At 37.2% G+C, this 21,333-nt stretch overlaps 1 protein-coding gene across 1 annotated transcript in view; it reads right to left on the bottom strand.

Annotated features, from left to right (window-relative positions):
* Positions 1-378: 378 nt before the first annotated feature.
* Positions 379-21,333, bottom strand: part of POLQ (DNA polymerase theta) — a 136,020-nt gene continuing 115,065 nt past the window's right edge. The window contains exons 21-30 of the mRNA XM_060198280.1: positions 20,759-20,896; positions 19,842-20,016; positions 18,377-18,482; positions 17,693-17,814; positions 14,905-15,089; positions 9,514-9,625; positions 4,857-4,981; positions 3,541-3,694; positions 2,284-2,399; positions 379-1,643 (exon numbers count right to left, since the gene is read on the bottom strand). Coding sequence (XP_060054263.1) covers positions 1,530-1,643; positions 2,284-2,399; positions 3,541-3,694; positions 4,857-4,981; positions 9,514-9,625; positions 14,905-15,089; positions 17,693-17,814; positions 18,377-18,482; positions 19,842-20,016; positions 20,759-20,896 — 1,347 coding nt within the window. The 3' untranslated portion in view covers positions 379-1,529. The remainder of the gene's footprint in view (positions 1,644-2,283; positions 2,400-3,540; positions 3,695-4,856; positions 4,982-9,513; positions 9,626-14,904; positions 15,090-17,692; positions 17,815-18,376; positions 18,483-19,841; positions 20,017-20,758; positions 20,897-21,333) is intronic.

The following is a 21,333-nucleotide window of genomic DNA, read 5'->3' as shown; positions in this document are numbered from 1 at the left end:
AGCCAGACCTTCTACCTTCTGCAACCCTCAATGACCCTGGGTCCATGCTCCCAGAGGGCTAGAGAATGGGAAAGCTATCATGGGAGGGGGTGGGTTATGGAGATTGGGTGGTGGGAATTGTGTGGAGTTGTACCCCTCTTACCTTATGTTTCTGTTCATTAATCCTTTCTTAAATAAAAAATTTAAAAAAAAATAAATACAAAAAAAAAAACACTTTTCATTTTCACAAATACATTTGAGAAAATTATGGAACACAAGTTTCTGATACCCTTAAATTAAACCAATTTATTCTCCTAAGAATTAATAAAAAATTTAAATAGTTCATATTAGAAATACCTAGATTATTTCAGCACCTTTACTACCAAACCTGGCTGCTGCTTTAGTTTCTCTGCCTTCTCTTACTCTACAAAAATAAAAGTATCTGTGGCATCAAAATCAGACTTCCCATTATCGTTGGTTATCTTGATCTTGATGGGAATGGCATCCTTCCATCTGGCTGTGAGGAGAAACTTGTTTCCTTAATTTTGTGAGACATAGGTATGTAGTCATGCACTGCAGGACAGCTGAAACTGGCATGAAACAAGCAGCAAGAAATAGAATTCTAAAAAAATGAAATGTTGCTATGAACTTTCTCATAAATTCATTTTATTTCAGCAACAACAAGGTCAGTTGCACATGTCTGACTGGAATGATAAAGTACAAGTCTTTCAAGCAAGGGCATTGTGAACAGGTTACAAACATATTAAGAGAAATTAGGGGACTGTTAAGGGGGTGTGTTCTCTCTCTGGTAGTACTATATATGATCTGATAGAACAGGTAACTCTTGAAGAGGTGTAGCTTACTATTTAGCACATATGTATGATAAATACATTCATTTCATGGGCCAAGGAGAGAAAAGGAAGAAACAGCATTTAAAAATCCATTCCTAGATTACATACATACCAAATCTTAGCACTTTACTAATTAAGTCAGTGCTACTTAAAAACACTACTTTAGTAGTCTTCAATTGATACTGGAGAACAATCACACATGATGACTAACCCAGGTGGCATGTGAAACCAAATCCTTGTCTGTCCTTGGGTTCTGTTTGGGTCTGTGCCACAAGTGTTTGAATCCTAGACAAGGCTGTGCCCGCCTATGAGGCAACAGTGCCATTTTCTCCATGCTCACCCCAGACAGATGTGAACTTTAAAGTGCTAAGTGCATTATTTCAAGCATGTGTTCCGAACCTGTTTAGAGCAGTAGTAAATGATAAAAGGCAACTTCATAGCTATTCTTTGAGAATGAATAAAAACTTAGCATCTTGCTTTAAGAAAAGGTCTTTTTTTCTTGCTATGAAGACCAAATGTTGGTACATATTTTGAAGTTCTCACTATAAAATTACTTCCTCAGTCCAGTAAAACTAGAGAGTTTCTGTTTTTAGGAAGTAGGTGCAAGGATCATTTCCATTCTTTCTAGGTGATTGCCAGTACAGACCAACACCAGGTTACAAGTTCCACATCCCTGGGAGGTCTTGACCAGCTGTACAGTTATACATCAAAATCCCTCAGCTCTCCCCAGCTGGCACCCACTTTCACTTTCACTTTCAGTTTCACAGAGAGTTTTATGGCATTTTCCATTTCATTCTTCACAATCTGAGCTACCTGCAAAAGAGGGGGAAATAAGGTTAATAGACTTTTTGCCCAAAGAATGTTTTCCAACCCTCCCAATGCAGAGAATACAGACTGGGACTCTGTTTCACTGTATGCTGCCCAACTAATCTGTAACGAAGAGAAGGAACTCTGCTTAGAACTGTGAAAACTTAGGGTAAGACTGCAAATTTTCACCTAATTTTTCTCAGGTTAAAATATTTCCTCACTACTTATCTATAGTCTTCATGTCAGTGAAACCATCTGGTAGAAAACAAAGTGCATAAAATAAAAAGTAACCAAGCTATCTCTTAAAACTTTGTAAAAACCATGGTAGTTATCAGAGGGAATCAACTTGGGGGGACACAGGACTTTTGGTGATGTGTTCAGTGAGTTGTACCTTGAAAGAGAATTTTGTAAACCAATGTTAAAGAAGTAACAATTACTTTTTTTAAATACACAAAACACTTCTACATCAGTAATTTCAGAGTATGAAACTGAACACTCTTAGTTCTAACTCTATACTTAAGGGGATTCAACATTGAATCCTGGAACTTGCAAATATTCCAGAAATTTTGTACATGGAAGGGGGAAAGATGTCAGCTTGGCATACAGCACCTTAGGTTTCTAGAACAGATAGAAACTTTAAAAATACCTGGATGACATCCTCTTCTGCCACTTCATATAAGAGTTCATCATGGAGTTGAAGGATGAAAAAGCCTCCTCTGACTGGGCAGAACATCCCTTGCAGTTTTCTCTTTATTAAAAATCCTACCTCATGAAAAAAAAAAAAAGCAGCAAAAATAATTAGCATGTTACTGTGCTATAGGAGAATTTTTTAGAGATTTTGAGAAATCCTGGAAAATTCTAAGAAACTAAAGCACAGGGATACTAGCAGTCCCTTGGTTATTTGACTTCTGGCTCAGAATGTCATACTTGCCCTTTTTCCTAGACTATCTGCTTCCTCAGTCTTGTTTGCCTTTGAACTCACTGATCTACTACTATTACCACCTTTAACCCAGCATCAAACCATGAAGTCATTCTGAGAAGCAGATCCACATTACTTTCTATTCAGTCTCTGAGTTGCTATTATCTGTTGTCATTTTGACAGTGTATCTATCACTCTGCTTTGAAGTTACAGCAATGGTTCAGTCAGATACTGTGGATAAATTAGAAGGGTAAACAAGATAGTTCACTTGGATAATGCATTTGCTTTGCATTTGTCTCTCAAGACAGAGAGAAAGAAAGAACAGGAAAAAGAGAAAGAAAATAATACCAGATAAAGATGGTAAAACACTACATGTGACTTCCATCAGGACTCTACGAGAAAAGGGGAAGAAAGGAAGGGCTCTCATAAATAGTAATAGGTGTGGCTTAGAAAGGAGGAGACGAATAAAGGAAAAGAAAGTTAAAAAAAAAAAAAAAAAAGGAAGAGAAGGCAAGACCATAGGAAAAACAGACATATATATATATGTAAAGATAGGTAGACAGATGTATGGATAGATAAGAGATAATAGTCAACTCATATCTGTGACTTTGGGAGAACTATTGCAGTTTCCATTGGAGGGGAAGGGGACACAGAACTTGGGTGGTGGGAATGGTGTGGAATTATATATTTTTTGTCCCTTTTATTTGATAGCACAGAAAGAAATTGAGAAGTTAGGAGGTGATAGAAGGAAGGAGAGAGAGAAAGACCCCTGCAGTGCTGCTTCACAGCTCATGAAGCTTCCTCCCTGTAGGCGGGGACTGGGGCCTTGCATCTGGGCCCTTGGGAGTGGCAATGTGTGTGCACCACTCTCTAGCTTGGGATCCTTAGTAATTCTCAGAGTAGAAAGACATGAAGAGTTTGAGGGTTTTTTTCTGATAACTCATTTTCACCAAATTATAATAGGGATATCATCTATGAACAAACCTGTTTTGTCATTTTGGATCAAGCCTTCCTGATGACCATGGGATTTGAAGGTTGAGTCAAAGGTCTCTAGTTGCTTCTGAATGTTAATTGTAGCTATTTTGACAATGTCAGCTGCTGATCCTTGGACTGTTGTGTTGATAGCCTGACGCTCAGCCTAGAAAAAACAATTAACAATAGCATGTGCTCCATCAGATAAATCAGTATGGTTTCATATCTATTAGGATCTGTGCATCATAGCTTACATCTGCACCAACGAAAAATCTGAACCAAGATGTGAAAAGCATTTTAGAATCAGAATAATCCAGAGCTCTAGATTCTGGGCTTCTATCCATATTAGGCAGACTAATGTGAAAGTTAGGGTGCTTTAGTTTAGAAATCCTTTCATACTTGGCTAGGAGTCAAAAAGTACTTGATGTTTATAATGCTCAAAAATTTCTTAATTGTATAAACATACATCATCAATTTATAGCTGATTTACACTTTAAAGGATGTATTCCCGAAATGTAACTCCTCTTAATCCTAGATAGATATAATCACATCAATCTTTGTGATTTGGGCTGAAATGCTCCAAGTATACTCCCCCATATAATAGGGATGTTGGTCCTGTGTAGAATCATAACTTTTTATGGGCTTCTAGTAAAAATGTAGTTCTTATATTCCTAAGTGTTACATTAGAAGCACCCCAAAACTCGCTGCTATGAGTTTCTTGGCAGACAACTATAGCCCCTAAAAGTAATCCTTCGCATGACTCAGGAGGAGGTATAGTGGCTAGAGCACTGGTATCCTATGTACCAAACTGATACTTTGATTCTCTCTCATGCTAATAGATAAAGCAAGCCTTTTTTTTTTTTTTTAAAGTAGTCCTTCTGGATTACTTCTAAAGCAAATAGAACTGATTAAAAGTAACAATTAAACAAGTAGAATAAAAGAAAAAAAATCACAATTTAAAGACTGAGTAACCTCTGATAACTGGCAATCTAGTATGATTTGAAAAATTAAGATATAGTATCTACAATAGAGTATAATTAGCAAATGTACAAATTAAATTCTAACGTATTACTTACTATAGCTAATAAATAGTTTATTATGTCAATAAATCATTATGGACCCATATTTCCATAATTTTCCCAAAGACTATGTTAGCAAATACTGGTAAGTAACATCACTTCAGAATTCCTTACTGAAATGAATGGACTTCTGATCAATATGCCAAAAACAATGAGCTAGTGACCCTTAAAAGGGACGTAACAGTGTTTTTGTTGAAAAGTACACATCATTAAAATACTAAGTTAAAAATCAGAGACATTTCAACATACATGTGCTTTATGGTAAGGGTTGTTATCTTTGATTCCTGGTAAGTATCTACGCCTTCCCAAAATGGTCTGAACAAATCCATCTCTTTTACAATTCTTCACTGTTTCTTTCATGAAATGATTAATCCCTATAAAGAGTACAGAGAAAAGATTACAAAATGCTTTCTTAATCCTAATCACTAATTTCAAGATAGTAAAACATAATAAAACCCCAACAGGATTCCTAATACTAATACACAACATGAAAAATTTACATAGAAACTTTCATTGACCTTTTATAAACTTGAAAAGCTGATATAAAAGAAATTTTAGACATAATATAACTCTTTTATAAAAGATTCTATTTTATTTTTATTTATTTTTTAAAATTTCTTTATTTTTTTACCAGAGCACTGCTTAGCTCTGGTTTATACTGGTGTGAGGGATTGAACCTGGGACTTTGGAGCCTCAGGCATGAGAGTCTCTTTGAATAACCATTATGCTGTCTACCCCCACCCAACTCTTTGTTTTCTTTTTTTTTAAACTTTAAATTTTTTTCCCCTTTTGTTGCCCTTGTTGTTTATTATCATTGTTGTTGTTGTTAATGTTATTGCTGCTGTTGTTGTTGGACAGGACAGAGAGAAATTGAGAGGAGGGGAAGACAAAGAAAGGGAAAGAAAGACACATGTGCAAACCTGCTTCACCGCCTGTGAAGTGAACTCTCTGCAAGGTGGGGAGCTAGGGGCATGAACCGGGATCCTTACGTTGGTCCTTGTGCTTCATACCATGTGTGCTTAACCTGCTGTACCACTGCCTGGCTCCCAACTCTTTGTTTTCTAACCACCAACAATTAAGAATATGAAACAGACTATAAAACAAGTACTTGTTACTTTTCATAAGCTTCTATACTTTGATATCCTCTCCCCTTTCTCTCTCATAGATATACAAATAAATAAATCTTAAAAAAAATAATGTGGGACGGCCAGGTGCTGGCACAGCAGGGTAAGCACACATAGTACAAAGTGCAAGGATCCCAGTTCAAGCCCCTGGTTCCTACCTGCAGGGGGGATGCTTCACAAGCAGTGAAGCAGTCTGCAGGTGTCTATCTTTCTCTCTCCCACTCTAATATGCCCTCCCCTCAATTTCTCTCTATCCTACCCCCCAAAAAAATTTTTTTAAATGGCTACAGGAGCAGTGGATTCATAGTGCAGGCACTCAACCCCAGCAATAACCCTGGAGGTAATAACAACAACAACAACAACAACAACAACAACAATGTAATATGGAGTACAGAGCAAAGGGGGGGCGGAAAAGATGAGTTATAAGAAACTACACCTCTACAAATTCTTACCTAATTCTGGAAGTCTTCAAATATCCAAGAATTGTATGGACTACTTTTAATTTCTTAATGAAGTAATCTGGTTCACATGACTGTGTACATACTTAGGTGAACCATTTCACCTGTCTTCCAACTGTGTCTTGCCACAACTGGCCCCCCACAAATATGTCAATCTCTCTTCTTCTAAGTCTGTTGCATCCCCTCCCTCCTATCTCTAATTTTTAAAGCAATCACTTCTGAGGCACAATTTATGTACAATAATAAGCAGCCAGTTCAGTGAATAGTTTGATATGTTCTAGTAAATGTCTACATCCATATAACAACTACTTTAAGATACAAAACATTCTGAGTCATCTACTACCAGCAGTAGTATCAAATGCTTACTGACCTGTTTCATGTACCTAAATTTCCTAAAAATTGAATCACACTATGTCATCTCATACATGTCTATCCTCTATAGTTAAGTAGAATTTCACTGCACTGCAGAGAAGAACCAAAATTGTTTATCCATAACCATGTTGATAAGATATTTGGATTGTTCCCAATATTTATATGAGCAAAACTGCTAAAGCATTCATATACAGCATCTTTCTTAGGACATATGTTTACATTTTTCTTGGCAAAGTACCCCATAATAGTAGAATTTCAGGGTCACATGATGAAAATGTATGCTTAACAATATATGAGTCATACAGTTTTCCAAAGAGAAATGTACCATCTTAGAACACCATTAGCAAGACAAAAATGTTTTTTTATTTTAATTTTAAATTTAATTTTAATTTAATTTTATTTAATTTTAAATAAAATTTAAAATAAAATAAAATAAAATTTAAATTTTATTTTAATTTAATTTAATTTTAATTTTTATTGTTGTAGTTATTATTGACCTCATCATTATTGGATAGGACAGAGAGAAATGGAGAGAGGAGAGGAAGACAGAGAGGCGGGGAGAGAAAGATAGACACCTGCAGACCTGCTTCACCACTTGTGAAGCGACTCCCCTGCAGGTATGAGCCAGGGGCTTGAACTGGGATCCTTATGCCAGTCCTTGCGTTTTGCGCCACGTGCACTTAACCCACTGTGCTACTGCTCGACTCCCAAAAATGTTTTTAATTTTAGCCATTTTCTGTGTTATCTGTGTACCTACAAGCTTTCTGCCATTATCATCAGGGCTTCACGCTCTAGATCAATTTTTTCAGATAGAAGCAGAGAGACAAGGACAGAAAGATGGAAGAAGGGAAAGACATCAAATCACTAAGCCTTTGTTCAGCACAGGAGAAGTTGGACTCAAACTTAGGTTGTGTGAGTCATAAAGCAACAACACCATCCAGGCAAGCTACCTTGACAGTCCTTCTAGTGCTTTTGTAATGATGGCTCTTTGTGATTCTGATGTGTTTTTCACTGGTGATCAGTGATGGAACATCTGATGTGGTCATTCAGTTTGAAGTATCTGTTGTAGTCTTTATTTGACTGTCTTCTTAGGACTGAGTTATAAGAATTCCTTAATTTTCACTTTTCCTTCTCTTTTTTCTTCCTTCCTCCCTCCTTCCCTCATCTTTCTTTCTTTCTTTCTTTCTTTCTTTCTTTCTTTCTTTCTTTCTTTCTTTCTTTCCTTCTTTCTTTCTCTCTTTCTTTCTTTCCTTTTTTGCCTCCAGGGTTATTGCTAGGGATCAGTGCTGGCATCAGGAAGCCATCTCTTCAATTTTATTGAATAGGACAGAGAGAAAATGAGAGAGGAGAGGGAGACAGAGAGGGGGGGAAAGACCCCTGTAGACCTGCTTGACTGCTTGTGAAGCATGCCTCCATGCAGGTGGGGAGCAGCAGGCTCAAACCCAGATTCCTGCATGTCTTGTGCTTAGCGCTATTTGCACTCAACCAGGCGTGCAATACGTGGCCCCCAGAATTCTTAATATATTCTAGATACAGGTCCTTTCTTAATAGGAACTGCAAATATCTACTCTCAGTCTGTGACTTACACTTACATTATTAGTTTAAAATATTTGTTTATTGGGGGGACTTCTTTGCATCACCAGGATATTGCAAGGTTAATTTAACCAATGGTGCCTGGTATAAACTTATTTTTAGTAGAAATAATGATAGAAAAATGTTATAACACACATTTTAAAAATAAGATAATGCAAAAAATAGTTGAAATGACCAATAGATTATCTAGAAAATAAAGAAATAAATAGAGCAGGGCCAGGTGGTGGCACACCTGGTTGAGTGCACATGTGCAGGGATCCAAGTTCAAGCCCCCAGTCCCCACCTGCAGGAGGAAAGCTTTGTGAGTGGTGAAGCAGTGTTGCAGGTGTCTCTCTGTCTCTCTCCCTCCCTATCATCCCCTTCCCTCTTGATTTCTGGCTATCCAATGAATAAAGAAAATAAAAACAAAAAGAAGAAGAAATAAATATAGCTAGGGAATAGTACAATGGCTATGCAAAAGACTTTTATGCCTGAGACTCAGAGGGCCCAGGTTCAATTCCCTATACCACCTAAGCCATAACTGAGCAATGCTCTGATAACAGAGAGAGAGAGAAAGAGAGAAAGAGAGAGAGAGAGAAGGGAGGAGAGAGGGATGGAGAGAGGAAGAAGGTAGATTGATTCTTTAGTTTTATTTTTTTAATCATTTTTATTTATTTATTGGATAGAGACAGCCAGAAATCAGGTGGGAAGGGGGAGGAGAGAGGGAGAGAGACAGAGACACCTGCAGCTCTGCTTTACCAATGCAAAGCTATCCCTCCCTGCAGGTAAAGACTGGGGGCTCAAACCTGGGTACTGTGCATTGTAACAAGTGTGTTCAACTAGGTGCGCCACCACCTGACCCCAATTCTTTATTTTTTAAAATCCAAGTCTTTATTGCATAAATAACAATTTTTACCTGTTAAAAAAACAGCAGAGAAAAAAAAAGTATCATTGCATAGGTATGGATATATGGATATATAAGACTCATGTAATTTTCACAGTTGTTGTGAATTTAGAGATGCCATTAGAGTTTCATGGTGATTCTAGAGAACTCAGAGTGTGACATCTCATAGGGTTCAGCACCAAACATCAACTTATTAACTGTTTTAAAATAGCATTTGTACAATAAAATGAAACTTATTTCATGTGCATAGGTATGGATATATAAGATTCATGTAATTTTCACAGTTGTTTTGAATTTAGAGATGCCATTAGTTTCATGGTGATTCTAGAGAACTCAGAGTGTGACATCTCATAGGGTTCAGCACCAAACATCAATTTATTAACTGTTTTAAAATAGCATTTGTACAATAAAATGAAACTTATTTCATGTTCTGAGGAAAATACCACACCCATTTCTTAAATAGACTCATTCTTTACCTGTGTATCTGGACTTGAATGAGTCAATGTAGCAAGCAGCATCATTTTCTTTAACACCCATCTGCTCTCCCAAAGATTTGGCTCCCATTCCATAAATGATCCCATAGCAAATCTGAAAGGGACAAAAAAAAAAAAAAAAAAAAAAGGGATATAAATATATATATATATGTAGGGAACTAATCCTAGTTGTTTAAAAAGAAAGAAGCCTTTAATGACTCTGTCATTTACCCAGCAATCCTCAGAAGAGATTTCTGTTTCATATATTTATGGCCCCCAGCAGTGGTGCAACCAATTAAGAGCACATGATATAATGTGCAAGGCCTCTGGTTCCCTACCTATAGGGAGGAAGCTTTCCAAGTGGTGAAGCTGTGTTGCAGGTATCTGTCTCTCTCCCACTCCCTGTGTTCCCCTTCCCTTTCTATTTCTGTCTCTATCCAATAAATAAATGAACAAATATTACAAAAAGGAGTCTAAATTAATGTATGGTTTTGCTTATATGTGGACTATAGATAACTGAAAGGTATGAATCTATATCCGCAGAAGTTCAGGAGGTGGCACAATGGATAAAATGTTAAAATGTGGGGCCAGGAGGTGGCAAACCTGGTTAAGCACTCATATTACAGTGCATAAGGATCCAGGTTCAAGCCCCTGACCCCCACCTGCAGGAGGAAAGCTTCACAAGAGGTGAAGCAGGGCTGCAGGTGTCTCTCTGTCTCTCTCCTTTTCTATCCCTCCCTCCCCTCTCAGTTTCTCTCTGTCTCTATCCAATGATAAATAAAAAAAAATATTTTTAAAAAATGTTAAAATCTGAAACATAAGGTCAAGTTCAATCTATGGTATTGTATGTGTCAGAGTGGTGCTCTGGTTCTCTCTCCTAATAATTTTTCAGAGAGAAGTATCTAAAAGTCAGAAAAGAGCTGATTATAAAAATATCTCTTTATGGGGAGTCGGGCGGTAGCACAGTGAGTTAAGCGCAGGTGGCACAAAGCACTAGGACTGGCGGAAGGATGCCGGTTCCAGCCCCCGGCCCCTCACCTGCAGAGGAGTTGCTTCACAAGCGGTGAAGCAGGTCTGCAGGTGTTTATCTTTCTCTCCCCCTCTGTCTTCCCTCCTCTCTCCATTTCTCTCTGTCCTAACAACATCAATAACAACAACAATAATAACTACAACAACAAAAAACAAGGGCAACAAAAGGGAAAATAAATATTTTTAAAATGTCTCATTTTGCACTTGGATTGGACTAAAATGTAAGAGTAGGCATCTTCATGGCCTGATGATAAAGTTCATTGGAAATAACTTTCTTCATCCCCAATAGCCACATAATCAGCCACGACTGTAAAATCCATCAAAATAAACTTCTAAGAAATGTCTTGTGTATGGAGGTAAATGGTCAAACAGGCCAATAAAAAAATCTCTGGCTTGGAGGGCAGAGAAATAGTTCACCTAAAATCTCTGGCAGTAGAAAGTAAATAGATGGGGGCCAGGCGGTGGCACACCTGGTTAAGCACACACATTACAGTGCAGGGGACCCAGTTTCAAGCTCCTGGTCCCCACCTGCAGGGCTGCAAGTGTCTGTTTCTCTCCCTCTCTATCTCGCCTCTCTCAATTTTTCTCTGTCTCTATCCAATAATAAATAAATAAAATGTAAAAAAAAATAAATAAACTACATTTTAAAAAAGGAAAAGTAGTCTAGGAGATGGCACAGTGGGTAAAGCATTGGACTCTCAAGCAGGAGGTCCTGAGTTCAGTCCCTGGCAACACATGTACCAGAGTGATGGCTGGTCCTTTCTCTCCTCCTATCTTTCTCATAAATAAATCTTTTTTTTTTTTTTAAAAAGAGTGGTCCGGGAGGTGGCGCAGTGGATAAAGCGTTGGACTCTCAAGCATGAGGTCTTGAGTTCAATCCCCAACAGCGCATGTACCAGAGTGATATCTGCTTCTCTTTCTCTCCTCCTACTTTCTCATTAATTAATAAATAAAATATTAAAAAAAAAAGAAATAGTTCACCTAGGAGGGTGCCTGTCTTGCTATGCACAAGGTCTAGGCTGAAGTCCTGGCATACCTATGTATGTATGTGAGTGACAAGGCCCAGGGGAAGCTTCAGTACTGTGGTTTCTTTCTGTCTGTCTGTCTCTCTATCTCTCTATCTGAAAAAAAATCAACCTTAAACACTGAACTAATGCATGCATGAACCCTCTGCAATACCCAAAACTAAACAGCAGCATTAAGTTTTAAAAGAAGAATCTCTAACTTAATAATAATCATTGCAACATTCAGATTCTAGTTCTTCCACTTACAACATGTATTATCTTGAACAAATTATCTAAACTCCTGGATCCTCATTTTCTCATCCATAAACTCAGGATAATAATACCTACATAATGGAATTATTATGATTAAACTTTCGCTTTGCACCACCTGCGCTTAACCCACTGCACTACTGCCGGACTCCCAACTTTTTGCTTTTTAAGCATAATATTGCTGTGACTTTTTTTCCTTACTCTGACATTTTTTTTTGTGTTGCCTAAGATTGCAACAAGACTCATCAAGTACATGGCTCAGGACTCCCAACTTTTTGCTTTTTAAGCATAATATTGCTGTGACTCTTTTTTTCCTTACTCTGCCTTTTTTTTTTTCGTGTTGCCTAAGATTGCAACAAGACTCATCAAGTACATGGCTCAGAACATGATGGTTCATAAAAGAAAACTGGTATTTAGAATAAGTATTATTAAGTTATGTAAGAATTTATTAAATAGAGACCACTATTATCAACAGATAAATGTTCAGATTATAGAGTTAGACTGTCTTGAGTTCAGGTATTCTGAACTTACCCTGGCTCTACTATACAAAGCCTTATGACCATAACTTCCTATGTCTTACTTTCCTCCAATATAAAATGAGGAAAATAATAAAACCTGTTTCACTGTGAGGATTAAATACCTGAATAGTATCTATTTAACTTAGAGTTTAATTCTTGTTGGTGCTAATGAAGCAGTGGCCTGGAAAGTGTTTTATACCTAATAAGCCAGACAAGAATTAAGGCTGTAAAGGCAGTCCAGGAGGTAGCAACACTGTGGATAATAATTAGACTCTCAAGTATGAGGTCCCAAGTTCTTTCCCCAATATGTCAGAAAGATGTTCTGGTTCTTTTTCTTTTCCCCTTTCTACCTCTCTAATCAATAAATAAAAATTTTTTTAAAATCGTGAAGGCTGGCAAAACAGCTCATTTGTATAATGTGCCTGCTTTGCCTTGACTTGGCAGAAGCTTCAATGCTATAATGTCTTTCCTTCTGTCTCTACCTGGAAAGCCAGCCTGGAGTGCTGAAGCACCAGAGATGACACGCAACAAAAGAGTTAAGTCTGTGCGTAACTTTTTTTAATATTTATTTATTCCCTTTTGTTGCCTTTGTTTTATTGTTCTTGCAGTTATTATTGTTGTTGATGTCGTTGTTGGATAGGACAGAGAGAAATGGAGAGAGGAGGGCAAGACAGAGAGGGAGAGAGAAAGATAGACACCTGAAGACCTGCTTCACCGCCTGTAAAGCGACTCCCCTGCAGGTGGGGAGCTGGGGGCTTGAACCGGGATCCTTATGTGTGCATAACTTTTAAGAGTCAACATGAAGAAAAAGGAAGAAAAAAAAAGCTAAACTAAATATAAAAGTTTTGAAAGTCAAACATGATCTCAGAGGTGAGAGTATGTGCCTTCAGCTTAGTTAAAAATCCTGCTCTCCACAAACTGACAGGGATGCAGATGGGCCCTAGCCCACATCAGTGGGGTTTATAGTTAGCAGTATTTATATACTTTTCCCATATTTGGGAGCTACTCTCTGCCTGATCCAGCTTTCTAGTCCTATTCCCAACTCTGATACCGTCTTCCCAAAAAATACTCTTAGCCCACCTGCATGTTATATGTTGAGCAAAGGCAAAAATTAGTAAATTCACAGGCCCCTTGGAATATACCTAAAATAGACTTCCTAGCTTCTTCCAACATGAAGACCCCAAATCTCATCTGCTCTATTCTTACCTTTAGGTTCTTGATTATTAAACTATTTGTTCTGCTTTATATCTTAATGCTTTTCAACCACTAAGTTGCAGTTGCATAATGACAACCTGATGTCCCTGGACAGATGACTTCACCAATGTGTCCTGGAACCCCACCTCCCCAGGGCCCTACCCCACTAGGGAAAGACAGAAACAGGCTGCGAGCATGGATCGACGTATCAATGCCCATGTCCAGTAGAGAAGCAACTACAGAAGCCAGACCTTCCACTTTCTGCACCCCATAAAGATCTTTAGTCCATACTTCCAGAGGGATAAAGAATAAGGAAACTTCTTGGGGGGGTGGGAAAGGTATATATGGAACTCTAGCGGTGGCAACTGAATTATATAGAATTGTACCCCTCCCCACAACCTTGTCAATCATTATTATATCACTAATAAAAAAAAAATTCTGCTCTCTTCAAAATGGCATCAGACTTCCCACAGATCATGGGCTAAGGAAGTATCAGTATTATTCCAAGTCAGAAGGTAGTACAAGGTAGGGGTAAGTAGCATAATGGTTATGCAAAGAGATTCTCATGCCTGAGGCTCCAAAGTCCCAGGTTCAATCCTCCCGCACCAACAAAACCCAGAACTGAGCAGTGCTCAGGTAAAAGAAAAAAAAAAAAAAAGTACAAATGTGCCCTCTCATTTTCCATAGGTCTAGTCATCTAGAAATAGAAACTAATATGAACACTTCTGAATAATCCAAGGGCAGTAGGAAGGTGGCATAGTCAGCCAATAACTAAAAGCTATCAGTTATTAATTTATAATCTACAGCCCAACAATGTTTACTTTTCAACAAAGATGCAGAGAGTACCTTTCTGTAAAAAGCACTATGGTTCACTGCTATCAACACCAAGATAGAAATATGAATGATGGGCTGGGGAGACAATTCAAAAGACTCTTATACCTGAGGCTCCAAGGTCCAAGGTTTAATCCCTAGCACTACCATAAATCAGAGCTGAGCGGTGTTCTGGTCTTTCTCCCTATATCCTCTCTCTCATAAAAATAAACAAATAGATAAATAAATTTTAAAAAGAAATATGAATGCCTACAGAATATAAAGAGATTTAAGCAATAGACACACATCTATACATAGATGACAAATATGGCCATCAAGATATTTACCATGAAAGCATATGGCTTTTCTAACACTAAGCTGCCTCAGATAAGTTTGATTCTTTGTATTGACACTATGAAGGAAAGTACAGTAATAACTTGAGGCAGGTTCAGATAGATGTGGCTTGAAAGATTAAAAGATAGAACAGCCATTTCTCAGCTGCAAATGATTAATTTTTTTTTTGAATCATTAAAATTGTCATTTATGTCAAGCATATTCACTATGATCACCTGCTTTGCTTGCTGCCTCAGATCATCTCCAACAAACTCTGGCTCAATCATCTTCCATTCAGCTGCAATACTCTTGAAAACATCAGCTCCGCTGTTTAATACGTGAATGAGACGTCGATCATTGGATAAGTGAGCCAAGATTCTTAGTTCAAGTTGAGAGTAATCAGCAGCTAGTATTAAACCACCTAAAGTAAAGCTGATTTTAGAAAAGCTGATACAAAGACAAATCCAAGTTCCACATAGCTGAGTAGTATGACAGAAAATTAGTTCTAATGGAGTAAGCATAGATCCTAAGTTTGACATTGTGTGTTCCAGAGTGATGCTGTGGCTCTCTCTCCTCTTCTCATAAATAAATAAATAAAATCTTTTTTTTAAAAAAGACAGTGCTTTGGGAAAAAAAAAAAAGAGATAGTGGGTAGAAACTTGAAACATCTCCATGGAGTAAAGAATGTCAGAGCAGGCAGAAAAAAAAGGTACTTTTTATTTCTTCATTTCTTTGACAGATAGTAGATTGTCTAAAGCAAAAACAATGAACTATGACAGAGCTTATAAAAGTCTTATCAGGGAGTTGGGCGGTAGCACAGCGGGTTAAACGCAGGTGGCGCAAAGTGCAAGGACCAGCATAAGGATCTGGGTTCGAGCCCCCAGCTCCCTACCTGCAGGGGAGTTGCTTCACAGGCAGTGAAACAGGTCTGCAGGTGTCTCTCTTTCTCTCCCCCTTTCTGTCTTCTCCTCCTCTCTCCATTTCTCTCTGTCCTATCCAACAACAACGACATTAATAACAACAACTACAATAAAACAACAAGGGCAACAAGAGGGAATAAATAAATAAAAATTTAAAAAATAATAATAAAAGTCTTATCAACAGACTGAATTGACTATTATAAGGGAAATGGAAAAAAATAACTTATGGATAAACTAGTATAAAATTATTTATAGGTTGTGATGCAATGAATACTGAAAACTCTAAAATATCTAAAATAAGAAGTTAATCATGCAATAGAGAAAACAAACCAGATTAGCAAAAATTTTTGAAAGAAATGTAAAGTAAAACCCAGATAGCAAAATAAAAATTCAGTTATATGTCAGTAACTTTAGAAGTCAAGGGATTTAATAAATACTACAATAAAATGGTATACACAATCAAATTTAATTTTAAAAATTTAGACAAGGGGTTGGGGAAATAGCATAGTGGTTATGCAAAAAGACTTTCATGCCTAAGGCACCAAAGGTTCCAGGTTCAATCCTACCAATTCCATAAGCTAGAACTGAACAGTGCTCTGGTAAATAAATAAATAAAAGTAGTATACAATTATTCCATTAAACATAATAATTTTATTGTTTAAGTCAGAATAAAAAATTGATGGATAGACAAAATGAGATAAATCATTAGTCTTACAAAGGAATAAGAAATATTTCTTCCATACACTATGAATGAACCTTGGAGACATTATGCTAATTGAAATATGCCAGGCACAAAAGGACCAACTCTGTGTGATGTCATTTCTATGAGGTACTAAGAAGTAGCCAAATATTTGGACACAGAAAGTATAGTGGTGGGAGTCAGGCGATAATGCAGCGGGTTGAGAACACGTGGCGCAAAGCACAAGGACTGGCGTAACAATTCCGGTTCCCCACCTGCAGGGGAGTCACTTCACAAGCAGTGAAGCAGATCTGCAGGTGTCTGTCTTTCTCTCCCCTCTCTGTCTTCCCCTCCTCTCTCCATTTCTCTCTGTCCTATCCAACAATGATGACATCAATAACAACAACAACTACAACAATGAAAAACAACAAGGGTAACAAAAGGGAAAAATAAATAAATATTAAAAAAGAAAAGAAAAAAGAAAATCTTTTTTTAAAAAAAAGAAAGTATGATGGTGAGAGTGCCAAGGACTGAGAGGTAGGGGAGAGAATTAACAGCTCAGCAAATACAGTTTAAGTTGAGAAGACAAAGTTCTGGCGGTGCAGTAAACCTTAAAAGCAAGTCAGGAATACACTTAAAAATAGGTTCTTATAGGTCAAGGAATAAGATAAACTGATGAAAGAGTAGATTGATGAGTAGTGACAAATGAGGGGCCAGGCAGTGGCACACCTGATAGAGCGCACATATTATTATGCACAAGGCCCTGGGTACAAGGTATTTTTTAAATTTTTATTATTCCCTTTTGTTGCCCTTGTTGTTTTTATTGTTGTAGTTATTGATGTTGTTGGACAGGACAGAGAGAAATAGAGAGAGGAGGGGAAGACAGAGAGGGGGAGAGAAAGATAGACACCTGCACACCTGCTTCACCACTTGTGAAGCGACTCCCCTGCTGGTGGGGAGCTGGGGGCTCGAACCGGGATCCTTAAGCCGGTCCTTGTGCTTTGTGCCACGTGCACTTAACCCGCTGCACTACCACCTGAATCCCCTGAGTTCAAGTTTTAACTCTCATCTGCAAATTGGGCACTGAAATTGTGCTGCAGGGGTCTCTGTCTCCCTCTATTTCTTGCTCCATTTCTATCTCTATCAAATAAAAAAAAAGTAGTAACAAATGCTATATGGCAAAGAAAATGAAAACCAAGAAAACCCATAGACTTTTTTAAAAGTTTGCAATGATCTTAGATATACTGAACATAAAAACCCACAAAGTAGGTCACAAAAATAATAAACAAATAGTGAAATCTTACCAAACACACATACACACACACACAAAAAAAAACAATACATACTTCTGAGTCTTAATCACATTTTATCAATGTTTTGAAAGCCACTCTCAATAACAATGCCCCAAATCCATCCACCACCTACCTGGAAAAGGCACAAAAGCATGTCGCATGCTAACAGAAAATGGCATTCCTCTGTCTGAAGCACTCTCCTCCATCTGTGCCTGGTGTCCAGGGTTCAGACCATAACCCTTCCTATTTCCTCTTCTATTGTGCAAAGAAAACACTGGCTGAGTATCAAGCAATCTCACATATGCAAAAAGGATTTAACTTGTCAGTAAAGTCAATATTTTCACCTAAGGAACTTAAGCAACTTATTATTGGAAGATAATTTTAAAGCTAACAAAGATGCTACATCTCTTTTGGCAAACATTCAATCAGACTGTCAGACATTTCTGTAATAGTCTTTCCAACAAACTTCACTGACATTTAGCTCAACTTAAGAAATTTCTTCGACTATACAGAACCTATCTTCCTCCACTGTATATGTGGTGAAGGGAAAGAAGGGATTTCTTCCTCATGTTGCTCAGCTCTTCTCTGTAGTACTGGATGAACATATAATGTTGGTTTAATTAATTAACTTTTCAGCATTTCACCATCATTTAACTTATTTATAGACAGACAAGGAATTTGAAATCCCTACTATCTCTAGGCACCCAGAAATAAAGGTGTCTGCCTAGAACAGAAAATTAAACAAATAATTTTGTCAAACAGACTACTGTCAAGCAACTCATACTCCAAAAGAACTACATTAAGACAAAGAGTCTACCTTTTGGGGGCTTGAGAAGGTGGACTTTCCTCTACTACTGTTGGCATTTTGATTTCAAAATCTTTTGGTACATTCTGAATATTTGGTTCTGTAAAAGTTATTCGTCCTAAAATCAAATAGAATGAAGACATTAAGAAGGAAAAATTTAACATTCATTTTAACAGTAATCTCATTTCTGATTTTAAAAATGCATGCTCTATTGTTGCTAAACAAAAAAATTATATAAAAATGGTATATTTTCATTATGTTCACATATATAACAATGACCTCAGAGTCTAAGGCAGGAAAGTCTTTTTGCACATCCATAATGCTATATCTCCCCGGTACAGGAATATCACTTTCTAAACTTCCTGACTTGTTTTCTTCATCATTACTGTCACTCATCAAGAGAATCAAGAATAGCTTTTACATGACAGGAGACTAGAGTCAGGTGACTAATAAATTTTCTAAGAAACAGAAAGCTATTCATACTCATGTAATTAAACTTCATGTCCCCAAAAGTATATTTTTCTTAGTTACTGGCTTAATCTCCATAAAGCACACTAGCATTGTCCATGAAAAGTTTGGGTAACTGATTTTGTTACTGAAGCTTTTATAATGCATATATAATGACACAAAATCTGTTTCATAAATAAAACAAAAATAAACTCTTCAATATAACATATTTGTGGTTAACAGAGAGAAGGAGGTTTGAGGATGGGGAGAATGGGTAAAGGAGATTGATGGTGATAGGTAGAAATTAAATTTCTGATGGTATCAGAATTCATAGTATGGGGGTCAAGCGGTAGTGCAGCGGGTTAAGCACAGGTGGCGCCAAGTACAAGGACTGCCACAAGGACCCTGGTTCGAGCCCCTGGCTCCCCACCTGCAGAGGGGTCGCTTCACAAGCAGTGAAGCAGGTCTGCAGGTATCTATCTTTCTCTCCCTCTCTGTCTTCCCCTCCTCTCTTGATATCTCTCTGTCCTATCCAACAACAGTGACAGCAATAATTACAATAATAAAACCACCACAACAAAAAAACAAGGACAACAAAGGGAAAAAAATAGCCTCCAGGAGCAGTGGATTTGTAGTATAGGCACCGAGCCCCAGCAATAACTCTGGAGACAAAGGAAAAAAAAAAACAACCAGAACTCATAATATATGAATGTATAAACTATGATGCTGAATCCTAATGCTATACATCTAAAATTTATATAATGTTATAAACCAATGCTATATCAATAAAGTTTTGTGACATACTCTTCATTTACTAGGCTCAACCACTATATAAAAATCTTATTTTCATCTGATGAATCAGATGATATAACTATCATATGTTGTTTTTCTAAATAAACCCTTGATATTTAATACATTTATTTAGCTCTTAGCACAAAATAAGTGCTCAATTAATTCCCTGATCATCATGAACAAGTATCATATTTGGATTTTCAAACTGAAATTATTCATATTTAAGGTTTCTCATTACCTGTAGCAGTGTGTGACTGTGACACAGGATAGATCCTTTCCATTCCAAGAAAAGGATTCAGGCGTTTTTCCCGCTGCAGGGGAAAAACCACTTTGGTAATAGCATTTGTGATTCTTCTCCACTCTAATATCAAGCCTGGTAGAGGATGCAATGCCTTTAATTTATTTAAAACATCCTGTTAACAAAACACAAGGTAAGATAAGATTTTTTTTGGTTCAAATTCTATAGCAAACCATCTAGATCCTTTTTGAAAACCAAGAAAAACAGTCTTTAAATTTGATAACTGCTATGTCTACAACTCAAAATTACTTTTAGGGTTTAACTCAGTGATAATTGATGACTGTAATAACTATCTTATAAAATGTAATTAATCAATGTAACAGTAACATCAAATAGAACTACCTTTATTTTATTTTCCCCTGTGGCCTCAGATATTTTTTTATCCTGCTTTATTAGTGACTTAACAGTTTTACAAAATTTTAAGATTTCAGGGGTATAATTTCACATGAAGTTTAAATCATCATGTCACCCACCAAAGTTCTGGGCCTGCCCCCCACAATAACTGCCATAGTAGAAGTAAATTTAAAACAAATGAGTCTTGTGACATCAGTTTAGAAAAATAACAATATTAGCGTATGCTAGAAGTCTAAAAGTAGTGGATATTGATACTTAAATAATCTCTACAGGTCTAAAATTACAAATTTTTATTATTACTTTTTATTGGAAAGAAACAATTGCTAACTTGGATTATGATCCAGATTTTCCAGGCAAGAATATTTCCAGTTTTGTGGATAATTGAAACACAAACCAGTTTGCCTTTATCTGAGTAAGTGTAAGTGGTGGGCTACATTGATTTCAGCAGCCTTCAAAATGGAAAAAGTGGTTTGAATTCTGCCCTGTGACTGCCCCCAAAGCACCTTACTAGCGCTGAACTGTTTTCTCTGCTTTTGCTTGTGTCCATTGTCATTTCTTCTTCTCGTATATCCCAAAGTTTTCTTGACGTCTTGGTTTTTCATCTCTCCATTTGGTGGTAACTTCAATTCCAAAAATAAAACCTAAAGGAAATTCATTTTTTCTTTAGTCAATAATCAAACTGCAATAACTGTAAATTCTGTGAAAAAAAATTAGGTTATCTGAGAAAACAATCTTTACAGTTCAATATGGGTTAGAAGAACAGGGGACAATTTTTAACTACCTTACTTTAAAAAAATTTTTTTTTCTTTATATTTATTTATTCCCTTTTGTTGCCCTTGTTGTTTTATTGTTATAGTTATTATTGTTGTTATTGATGTCGTCGTTGGATAGGACAGAGAGAAATGGAGAGAGGAGGGGAAGACAGAGAGAAGGAGAGAAAGACCTGCTTCACCGCCTGTGAAGCAACTCCCCTTACAGGTGGGGAGGCGGGGGCTCAAACCAGGATCCTTACGCCGGTCCTTGCGCTTTGCACCACCTGCGCTTAACCCACAGCGCTACCGCCCGACTCCCTTAACTA

Source organism: Erinaceus europaeus, chromosome 9 (genome assembly GCF_950295315.1).
Source record: "Erinaceus europaeus chromosome 9, mEriEur2.1, whole genome shotgun sequence".
Classification (NCBI taxonomy): domain Eukaryota; kingdom Metazoa; phylum Chordata; class Mammalia; order Eulipotyphla; family Erinaceidae; genus Erinaceus; species Erinaceus europaeus.
This window is presented reverse-complemented; position numbering and strand designations above follow the sequence as displayed.